The sequence below is a fragment of the Odocoileus virginianus genome, chromosome 23, assembly GCF_023699985.2.
Source record: "Odocoileus virginianus isolate 20LAN1187 ecotype Illinois chromosome 23, Ovbor_1.2, whole genome shotgun sequence".
NCBI lineage: Eukaryota > Metazoa > Chordata > Mammalia > Artiodactyla > Cervidae > Odocoileus > Odocoileus virginianus.
In genome coordinates, this window is record NC_069696.1 from 42,803,673 (window position 1) to 42,815,108 (window position 11,436).

The 11,436-nt window shown below is 53.5% G+C and overlaps 1 protein-coding gene across 4 annotated transcripts in view; it reads left to right on the forward strand.

Annotated features, from left to right (window-relative positions):
- SYN3 (synapsin III) overlaps nucleotides 1-11,436 on the forward strand; it is a 472,322-nt gene that overhangs the window by 447,087 nt on the left and 13,799 nt on the right. For all 4 annotated transcript variants that reach the window (XR_011483033.1, XM_070453985.1, XM_070453984.1 and 1 more), the window contains exons 9-12: nucleotides 1,483-1,557; nucleotides 4,472-4,574; nucleotides 9,473-9,607; nucleotides 10,579-10,666. Coding sequence is in view for 3 of the 4 variants with exons in the window: in XM_070453985.1 (XP_070310086.1) it covers nucleotides 1,483-1,557; nucleotides 4,472-4,574; nucleotides 9,473-9,607; nucleotides 10,579-10,666 (401 nt within the window). In the remaining variant the exon portion in view is untranslated. The remainder of the gene's footprint in view (nucleotides 1-1,482; nucleotides 1,558-4,471; nucleotides 4,575-9,472; nucleotides 9,608-10,578; nucleotides 10,667-11,436) is intronic.

Below are 11,436 nucleotides of genomic sequence, written 5' to 3' on the forward strand. Positions count from 1 at the left end.
TCAGCATACACAGCCCCTTACCTAGTAAGTTGTTGCCTGGCACCTACTACCTGCCAGGAACCCTTGGACACTAGAGGTACAGAAGGATGAGCCAAACATGCTCCCTGCCCTCAGGGAAGTCAGCACACTAAAGCAGTCATTGCAACTGAGGTGAGCATTTCTAAACATTGGTAGAGTGTAGTATCAGTTCAGTTCAGTTCAGTTGCTCAGTTGTGTCCGACTCTTTGCGACCCCTTGAATCGCAGCACGCCAGGCCTCCCTGTCCATTACCAACTCCCGGAGTTTACTCAAACCCATGTCCATCGAGTCGGTGATGCCATCCAGCTGTCTCATCCTCTGTCGTCCCCTTCTCCTCCTGCTCCCCATCCCTCCCGGCATCAGGGTCTTTTCCAATAAGTCAACTCTTCGCATCAGGTGGCCAAAGTACTGGTTTCAGCTTCAGCATCAGTCCTTCCAATGAACACCCAGGACTGATCTTTAGAATGGACTGGTTGGATCTCCTTGCAGTCCAAGGGACTCTCAAGAGTCTTCTCCAACACCACAGTTCAAAAGCATCAATTTTTCGGCGCTCAGCTTTCTTCACAGCCCAACTCTCACGGTTCTTATTGGGGAAGTGTCAGGTCAGAAAGTCACATTTTCAGATGAAACTTGAAAGATGAGTAGGATGTAGGGAGACAAGGATGGAGATGAAGACTGTATCAGGCAAAGGCGGAAAGTATATGGAGGCCTATATGCAGGGAAAAACCCATGGGCTTTGGAGCACCTGAAGGGAGGTCAGTTGTTGCTGGAGCAGAAAAGGCAAGGGAACTGAGAGGGTGATGAGGCAGACAGAGGCAGAAGGCCTTCCTGCTCTTCACCATGAAAAGGCAGTCACTTCTCCCCATTTGTTATTTTTCCTACATTTTAGTGCTCAAAAAAGATTCCAGAGTCACCAGGGGCTATACTACCCTAGTTCTTCTAAAAAAAAAACGAGGCCATTTGAAGGATTTAATCTGATAGTGTAGGTATTCATTAAATTCAATTTTACATTTCAAAGGTGGCTTAGGGAAAGATACATAAGACCCAACAAATAAGACAATCAACATAAAGGGAAATAAAAACACAAAAACTAAATTTGAAGACAGGATGTGTATCTAAGAATGCACATCACAGTGGGCTTCCCAGGTGACGCTCATGGTAAGGAACCCGCCTGCCAATGCAGGAGGCATAAGAGACATGGGTTCGATCCCTGGGTCAGGAAGATCCCCTGGAGAAGGGCATGGCAACCCACTCCAGTATTCTTGCCTAAAGAATCCCATGGACAGATGAGCCTGGCAGGCTACAGTCCATAGAATAGCAAAGAGTCCAACATGACTGAAGCGACTTAGAACAATGTAAGCTAGATATTTGAATCAGAGCCACCAAACAGCCAAAGCAAAAAAAGGAAGCAGATCAGTGACAAGCATCCCTACTGCCCTCACTGTGTCATTTGTTCTGGTACAGGAGAACCTCCATCTCTGGAAACTGGAAGGCCAACACAGGCTCTGCCATGCTGGAGCAGGTGGCCATGACAGAGAGGTAAGAGGTAACGGAGGTGCTTAGGGAGGCGCACCAGCCACAGGGGGAGGTAGACAGGGATACAGCAAGGATCCTGTAATGAATGCCGCCTCGCACTTTGGCCAGCGTCTCACCACCCACAGAGCACTTTCCCAGGCATGATCTGCTTTACTGCCCGTAAGAGCCTTCAGGGCATGTTTTACAATAACCCCATTTTATACATGGGGAAGATGGTTCCGAGGGGAGCATGGCTTGTCCAAGTCACAGAACTGATCAATGGCAGAGATAAAACTAAAACCTTGACATCTTGACTCCAAGTCCAGGGGTCTTTGTGGCCCTACCAGTTGCTGCAGGAAGAGAGCAGGAAGTCCTCACCAATCTCTTCTGCTCTTGACAGCAGTATGGAAGCATCCCGTTAGGGTACCAGAGCTCCCACCCGGAGTGTCCACTCCTCTCTCAGATGTATTCCTGTCTCAGCATGAGGAGGGAGAAGTCAGTTTCCTGTGAATCATGAATGCAGCAGAGAGGCACACTGGCTGAAAGGCCCTCCCTTTAAACAACACCTGTGAGCCATCTTCACCTGAAGAAGGACTGGCCACCGGCTCTTGAGGCCAGCAGCACACATACATCCCTTGCTGAGTGCCCAGTGATCTCTGCTTGTAAGCCTTCAGTGACAGTGGGCAAGGCACGGGCTTTGGGTCAGAAAGCTCTGTTCAGTGGACATGTATTGAGTACCGACTGCATGGCATGTATGCTGAGCACAGACAAAAAGACCCAACCCTTCCCTTTAAGAACTCTGTATCAGTTGCAAGTTTCAGAAAATGGATTAGTTGGAGCCCAAGGGGATTTACTGGCTTGTGGCAATGAAAACTTCAGAGGTGCAGCACCAGGTAGGACTTTAGAACTTATTCTACCCACCTACTCCAGTACTCTTGCCTAGAGAATTCCATGGACAGAGGAGCCTGGTGGGCTACAGTCCATGGGGTTGCAAAGAGTCGGACACGACTGAGCGACTTTCACTTTCACTGCCAACTTCAATTCAGCTTTCTTCTATGTTGGCTTCATTCCGGTCAGCTCATTCATATAGTGGTCCAAAGTGGCTCCAGGCTTACGTCTTAACTGTGTCAAGTCCAGCAGAAAGATGTCTTTCCCAACCATTTCAGTCAAAGCCTGGCGTTGAGCCTTCTTCACTGATAGGCCTGACTTAAGTCAATGACTGTCATGGCTCCCATCTCTATGACCCAGAAAGCGGCAGCACTGGAATTAGATACTCCTGTGTCCCGTCTCTGCCCCGAGAGAGTGAAGCGGGACCACCGTGCTACAGTCACACGGACTGAGACTTAGGGGAGGGATGTAACACGGTTCCTGCCCTTGTGGAACTCCTCGTTCAGGGCTCTAAGCTGAGGAGGCAGCATGAACTAAAGCAAGTGGCCCTGCCTGCTTCCAAGCTGAGTTACACAGGTTAACTACCCTTTCTGAACTTCTGCAGCTATAGATTGGAGGTAATGCACCCAAGCCAGAGGGCTGATGAGAACGGGGTCTTCAGTGGCAGGGAGTGCCCTGGAAATGTTGGTCTCCTTCCCTTCCTGCCAGTCCCAGGTGCCGCCCCCAAGGTGGGCGCCCACCTGTGCTCTCCAGCCTCCGGGGTTGTGCTCGTTCCCTGGCACAACTGCAGCACCTGGTCTGGGGGAGTGACAGCCGTCCCCCAGCGGGCATTCGGGGGACAGCCGTGGCCCTTTTCCCCACCACCTTTCCAGAAGGGAAGCCCCGCCTTTCCTCGGGCCGTGCAGGCTGCTCCCAGGTGTCTCCAGTAGGTCATTGTCTCCCTGGCTCTGCTCAGTCCCAGGCCCCATGGGCCATTCCTGGAGGAGCCTGCCATGGGAGTGGGGCTGCTCAGGCCCAGAATCCACTTTCCCTTCTGCACATTCATGGTCAGTAGCATCAGCCCCTCCAGGGCACTTAGCAGAGGGGATGAGAGAGCCAGCTCTGAGAGCACTTCAGCTCATTCCAGGCCTTATGGCTCAGAGACACAAATAGATCTCCGAGCAGGCGTGCCCCGTGTGACCCTGGAGAGTGGGGAGAAAAGCAAGAACATTGACACAAAGTCCCCTGTGACTCCAAATCCAGCCACCATGAGGGAAGCCAAGCGCAGGCCGAGAAGATACAACCATCCCCTTGTCGCAGGGTCAGAGTCCAGCACTGAGATCTTCTGCAAAGCAAACGGGCCCTGCAGCCATCAAGTGGCTGGAAAGGGAACAAAAGCAGCGGGTCCAGAGGGCCAGGCCCCCGGGCCAGGCTGGAGAAGCCTGCCAGGCTCCTCTGCCTGCGTGCCCCAGGCCAGGGAGAGAATACACCCTTTGTCCCCGCAGGCTGGGCCTGGGAGGGATTTCTGGGGCCCTTCAAGCAGTTTTCCCAAGGGAAAAGGACTTCGGGGGCAGCTGGGGTCCAGGACGGCTCCAGCTGGGGGCAGGACAAGCCCCCAGTCCTGGGGGGCCAGCGAAGCCCTGGGGAGGGGAAGGGGGTCAGGTCTCTGAGACCCCCCGCCAGCCCCCCTCGCTCCTCCCTCTCATCCTGCTGGTCGCCTGCCTGCCTGGCTCCCTCTCCAATCTCTCTCCCTCTGTGTGTCTCTCTCACTGCCCATCTATGTCTCTGCCTTCCTTTTTACCCATTCTGTCTCTCCCACTGCCTCTGTTTCTCTCTGTCTCCGTTTCTCTGCCTTTCTGTCTCTCTCGCTGCATCTCTGTCTCTTATGTCTTCCTGTCTCTCTCCACCTCCAAGTGGATGTGTTTATGTGTATGTCGCTGTCTGTCTCCTAGCCTGTTTTTTCTGTGGGTGTCTCTCTGTGTCTCTCCTTCCCCCGTCTCTGCATCTCTCGCCATCTGCTTCCCGCCCCTGCCTCCTGTCCCTCATACTCACTGTCTGTCCATCCCTGCAGGTACAGGCTGTGGGTGGACAGCTGCTCGGAGATGTTTGGTGGCCTGGACATCTGTGCTGTCAAGGCTGTCCACAGCAAAGATGGCAGAGATTACATCATAGAGGTGAGCGGTGGAGCAGGGGTTCCTCCTGGCCTGAACCAGGCCCCTGGGCAGGCATTCCGACCTCCAGTGTGGTCTGCTGTGTCTTAGGTCATGGCTGGGGCACGAGCAGCCTAGGCCTCAGTGAGCGGCTCCCAGGGGCTTCTCATCCACTGCCCTCACATACCCCCATCCACCCCCTCGGCTGCATCTAAAGCCTTCATGCCCTTGGTCCTGCCCTGGACTTCGATGACGTTGGGCATGAGGTTTGATAACCTTCCAACACCTGTGGCCCTAATGGTAGGGGAAGGGCCCTGGGCCAAGAGTTGGCAAGATTCTGTCCCCTCCAGTCTCTCAAATTTTCTTAGTGTTCAAGCGGGTAAAGAGGACCCACTTCCACAGTCACTGTGCAGAGAGTCCATCATCTGTTCAATCAACAAACACTTGTTAGGGGTTCCCATGGGCCTGGTGGGGGGCAGTTCTGGAGACAGAGCCCTGAACAAGACACACATGGGGTGTGCCGGCCGGGAGGATGGTACACTAGTAACTGCAGGGCGCTGATGGTTAGGAGCGGGGTGAGAACGGAGGGAAATGTAATTGTATGAGAGGGGCTCAGAGGTGCTCGAGTCCTAGAACCTCTCCCTCAACCTTCCTGCATCTCACAGGCCAACGACCCCCTGCTGCCGTGCAGAGCTGGTGCCTGTGGGTCCCTGTGGGCCTCCCATCCCCCCCACCCACCCCCATGACTCCCTCCCCAGGCCTCCCCCGATCCCACCATCCCCCTCCCGCGCCATGGCTCCCCCGTGTCTCTCCTGACCTCACAGCCCCACTCTCCCCTCCTAACCCTTTCCCGGCCCCCACCGGAGCCCATGGCTCTCCACGGCTTCCCCTGAAAAGGCTGCGCTGGCTCTGAGGTCCCTCCCCACCGTCACGGCTCTGCGCTCACACACCACCCCCACCCGTCCCTCCAGCACTGTGCTCCTGTGGCCTCCTGCTCACACCACAGCGGAGGGGACGGTGCTGACACACGGCCAAGACACGTGAGGGAGCGCCCTGCGGCTGCCCCCTCCCCGGGCGTGGGCAGCTAATGGGAAGCACATGGCTGGGATGACCGCGAGAGCCGGCTGGTGCTCCAGCCCCGTGTCTGCGCCACTCCCAGGACCCGCAGCGAGCCAGGACCAGTGCCTGGAGGGGTGGGAGCCCTGCTGATCTCCTGCTGCCCTGCCAGGAAGGCATTTCTCCCTCCCCGAGCCTCTAGACTGGCCAACTCGGAGGTGGAGGGGAGGGAGTCCAGGGCGGGCACGGCCCCTCTGCCCACTCTCGCCCCCAGGAAGGCCTGGTAACTTCCAAGGATGAGTTACCATCTATATTAGCAAGTTCAGTCCTGCTCTAGAAAACAGCTCTCAGGAGTTCCTGCAGTCCAGTGGTTAAGACTCCATGCTTCCAATGCAGGGGATGTGGGTTTGATCCCTGGTCAGGGAACTAAGATCCCACATGCTGTGCGGCACAGTCAAGGAGAAAACTCTCCCCTCGAGTCCAGTGGCCACCATACCTCAAATCCCTCCAGCAGCCCCTTCTCGGGGGATACTGCAGGGGCCAGGAGCGGAACCACCATCCTGCACACTTGCTTCCGAGTCAGACCCAGGCTGCTCCCTGGAGGAAGGAGGTGCCCACCTTCCTGAGGATGCCTGGGCACTTCAGATCCATGCCCAGGGCATTGCATCTCCTGAGTGAGATGAAGCCCTCCCTGGTCCTCCTGCCTCTGCATCTCCTCATGGGACCACCAGACATGAACTCAGCTTTGACAGACATGTGGTCACTGATTCATTCACCCATTCATTCATCCACTGTAGAGCTCCTCCCCTGGGCACCAGCCCCCAGTCAGGTGATGGGGATCCGACCGAGAGCAGGGTAGCAGGGACTCTGCTCTGGAGCTTCCATTCAGAGAGGGGCCTGCAGCCAGCAGATGGAGGACTCCTGAGCTGCCTCCCTCTCCCTTCTGTGAGTCTAGTTCCTTCTCTCTCGCTTCAGCATTATCTCTGCCCCTGAGAGCTCCTGCCTCTCTGAGTTTCCTCAACTTTCACTCTCAGGAAACAAAAGTTTGTACCCGTGGGCCCAGGGTCCCTGCCTCCAGACATTCATAGGGTCAGGGATGAAAGACCTTCCACATTTGAGAAAAAAAAAATCGTGGGTTTGGACTTTTAAGAAACAAGAAAACAATTTCTCAAAAATGTTTCAGGGTGAGGGGTGCAGGAAACAATGGCTTTTCAGACTTTCTTTTCCCTCAGAAACATTACAGAGTTGTTTCCCTTGCTTTTTGGTTTACAGTGGGGTCAAGGGAGATAGGGAGCTTTTTACCAGGCAGATAAAAGGTATTTTAAAAAACAAAGACAGGATCCAAAAATACTGATTTCTTTAGCCACCTCTGTGGTGAGAACATAAAATTTGTGGGACATGTTTTGTGAAGATCCTCACAGTGAAATACTCAGGGGAAAGACCCTTGAACTTGTCCTCCGTGACTTGTCCAGGGAATGACACTGCTCACTGGAAAAATGCTTCCCTGGGGAGACCAGAGCGTCCACTTCCTTTAGCTGTGTCCACCGTGGGGACTCCAAAATGCTCTGACCTCAGGTTCATTGTGGCGGCTGTTTTCCACTGTAGGGAATGTAGGAAACAGAACCAGGACAAAAAAAGTGGGGGTAGGCAGGGTCAGGAAGAGAAAGGACAGAGCTGTGTACATTCAGACGCCACAGTTACAACTCAGCTCAGCCCACATTGACTGAGACTGTCCATGTGCCGGGCAGTGGGATCCATGATGCCAAGGACCCAGGCTCAACCCACAGGGAGCTCAATTTGCTCACAGAATCTGCGTTCACATCCTTGAGTTTGCTTTTCAGCTTCGCAACCATAATAGGGCTTCCCTGGTGGCTCAGTGGTAAAGAATCCACCTGCAATGCAGGAGACAGGTATGATCCCTGGATCGGGAAGATCCCCTGGAGAAGGAAATGGCTTCCCACTCTAATATTCTTGCTTGGCAAATCCCACGGACAGAGGAGCCCGGCAGGCTACAGTCCATGGGGTCTCAAAGAATTGGACACGACTTAGTGACTAAACAGCAACAACTATAGTAGATGCTTTAGATTAATGAGCTCCTAAAAGTTCCAGATGCAGGGGTCTTCACAGCTGCCCAACCCCCTCAGGTTATAGTTGAGGAAAACAACAGGCCCACAGACGAGAAGTGAGCTGCCAAGATCACACCGCGAGTCCCTAGGAGAACCAGAGCCTGGAAGCCAGGTCTCCTGGTCCCAGTTCTCACCTCAGAGAGCTGGTCAGTGATCGTTAAGATGTAGAAGGAGTGCTCGTCCTCTGTCCTGGAACTTGCTACTTCTTTGACCCTCAGCTTTCCCATCGTGATAAGAACAGTATGGTACCTATCTCAAAGAGATACTCTGAGATTTATGTGAGATCTCCACCCCGTGCTTCGAACAGCACCTGGCACCTAGCAAAGCAATACAGCACTTCTTAGTATCCTTATCGATATGAGCAGGACTTGTCCTTCCATTCAGCAGGTACTGATCAAGGGCACACCTGTCTGTGTACAGGGCCCATCCCCAAGCCAGGGGCTCACAGTCTGGTTGGGGAGACACACAGAAACAGGAGATGGTGAGACAACCAAAGCAAGAATGGCAGGAGTGCCAAGAAGGCTTCACAGAGGAAGGACCAGCTAGATGTTCCTGACAGATGAGAAGGGCTAGCCAGGTAGAGAGTGGGCAGAGTCAATGACCTGCCCAAGGACCTGGATGGGAGACAGAACCCAGTGAGTCCAGACCTTGGGAAAAGGGGAAATCAGACAGAGAATTAGAAGGCAGTGAACTGGGTGAACAGGCTGGCTTTCTGTAGCTAGGGAGGAGACAGAGAGCCCACCAAGGCCCCACCCTCCACCAACCCACCCAAGACCTCCTGCCTCTGTCCATGCCTAGGGAACCACCTGGATCATTGGCCTACTTGACTTTGGGCAAGCCGCTTCCCATCTCTGGGCCTTGGTTTCTGCATCTGCCAAAAGAGTGATGCACAAATATGATCGCTCAGCGTGCATGCATGCCAAGTCACTTCAGTCGTGTCTGACTCTTTGCGACCCCATGGACTGTAACCCACCAGGCTTTTCTGTCCATGGGATTCTCCAGGCAAGAATACTGGAGTGGGTTGTCATGCCTTCCTCCAGGGGATCTTCCCCACCCAGGCATTGAACTCGCATCTCTTACATCCCCTGCATTGGCAGACAGGTTCTTTACCACCAGCACCACCTGGGAAGCCCCTGATCTCTCAGGGCCCCTCCCATTACAAGTGTCCTGCTTTGAGAAGCAGCCTTCTCCCTGTGGAAGAAATTTCTCTGCAGTTTATTCTGCTAGAGTCCAGGAAAACAGGCCTCGCCTCTTCCCTCTTCTCTCCGAACCTTGAGTTGACTCCAGCCCATGTCATTTTTTGATCATAATTGAGCCCCTTCCTTCACTGCTTCCGGCTTTATGGAAAACCTTGACCTTGGGCCAAAGTTCAGAAAGCTGGCTCCAATCCTGGGTAGGGGCCGAGGTGGGAAAGGAGGGGGCGGAGACTGGCTCCCCAAAGAAAAGAGCAGAAAAGGTCAGCAAAGGCTCCCCGCCCTTGGTCGCATGTCTGAGGCCCAGCAAATGCAGACTGAATTGAACAGAGTCCAGGGAGTTGATTTAGACTGAACTTCGGGAAATCAGCTGTCTCCACAGGGGTCATTTCCAGCTGAGGCGCTGGGCTGGGGATTTGCATGGAGAACACTGCCATCTAGTGTTCGCTTCTGTCCTGAGGTCTGAGCCCACCCTCCTGGGACGCGCTGCTCAGCTGCCAGGCTCCCCTGGCACGAGGCTCTTTCGGGATTCCTTTCTCGCCCGCAGGTGATGGACAGCTCAATGCCCCTGATTGGGGAGCACGTGGAAGAGGACAAACAGCTGATGGCCGACCTTGTCATCTCCAAAATGAGCCAACTCCTGATGCCAGGGGGCATGGTACCCTCGCCCCTGAGGCCTTGGGTAAGAGAGTGTATAGTCATGTGAGATGCTTGGCTGTCTGGGAGTGGGTGCCCTGATCCAGAGGAGATGCACCCAGGGAGGAACCGACTTGGGGAAAAAGGAATGGGGTGTGGGTGGGGCTGGGCTTAGGGGAGAGTGTGTACCCCTGCTCCTGACAGGTACATTTGGGAGGCTCGGAGGGGCCCTTCCTCTCTCTGCCACCCTGGAGAGAAAAACGTGGTTTCAACTGGGCTTTGAGTGTCTGCAGGCAGAGATTATTAACATAGGAAACCAGGTGTCCCCTCTGTGCCCTCCATCCTGGGCCTGAGTGGTGAGTAGGGTGTGTGTGTGTGTGAGGGCGCGTGTGTGCACACTCATGCCCACATGTACACACATGCCCTTCGTGGGCTCCCAGGGCACCGGTCAATAGGGACTCTTGTGTCTTCCATTTCCTCATCTTCCAACCTCTTCACGCTAACACAGAGCTCCTGTCTTTCCTGATCCTCACCATGGGTTACCAGATGATTCTCCAAAGAACTTGCTAGATCTCCAGCTTTCTGGAAAAGCAAGTCTCCAAACCTGATCCCCCTTTTCCCCCTCAAAACAAATCTGTGATAACAGATGTCAGAAAGATGCTCGTTCTCAAGAAGGCCACTGGCTTGGAGAAGGCATGGGGCAGCTTTCTCTGCTGGAAATGTTCTGTCTTGACCTGCTTAGTGATTACACAGGTGTCTCCACGTGTAGAAACTATTTGTGTTGTGCACATTATGTAAGTTTCACCTCAATAACGATGGAGAAGGAAATGGCAACCCACTCCAATATTCTTGCCTGGAGAATCCCATAGACAGAGGAGCCTGGAGGGCTACAGTTCATTACACAACTAAGCAACTGATCACGTCAATAACAAACAGACGTTTACAAATCCTGCCCTCCCACCCAGGAAGTGAATGGTTGTAGTGGGCACAACAGTCTTCTTTTCTCTTCTGCTTTAGGCGCCTCAGACTAAACCAGCAAAATCCCCTGGGCAAGCCCAACTGGGTCCTCCACTTGGACAACCCCAGCCACGGCCACCCACACAAGGTAGGACCCGTGACGAGCCACCCGCCAAGAGAGGCCATCCAGCAAGGATGCCAGAATGCAGTGAGGGATCCACATATGACTTCCCAAAAGGCACTCTGGAAAGCTCCATGTTAATACTTAATCATCAGACCTACTCCCTTGCTCTGTGTGCAGAATGAATGAGACCATGAGGTTGTCACTCCCTTAAAGTCAGGAAAGGAGGGAAGAAAGACAGAAAGTAAATGTATTAAGTACCTAGTATGTGCCAGGTCCTGTGCTAGGGGCTTTCCCATTTATGGTCTCATTTTCAGCTTCCTAATGTGTCAACAATGAAAACAGGGGTATTTCCTTTTTACAGAGGTAGGTGTTAAGGCTTTGTGCAAGGAAGCACAAGAAAATGGCATGTTTACAAGTCTGGTCTTTCAGATCTTCTAGAAAGTGCCTGTTTCCTAGCCACGGGCAGTGCCTGATTATAGATTTATGAGCCAGCCAGCAACAGTGAGAAAGAAAAACGGAACATTATATAGAACCTTGTCGATTCGAATCATTCCTCAAAAATATCCCAGTGTTACTAAGTAAATGCCACCATTTATCAGAGAATGGATGAACTGTTGATGACACGATGAAAGGAGATTGTGGCGGTAACTAACCCCTTCTCTCGGGCTGCCAGCTGCTCGTGTGTTCTCACGCTCAGGCCTGGGGCAAAAGTCACCCATGTCCTCTCTCGATGTCAGAACCTTCCAGGCACCCTCATGGCCAGCTTGGGGCCTCGGGACAGCTTCACCCCAAGA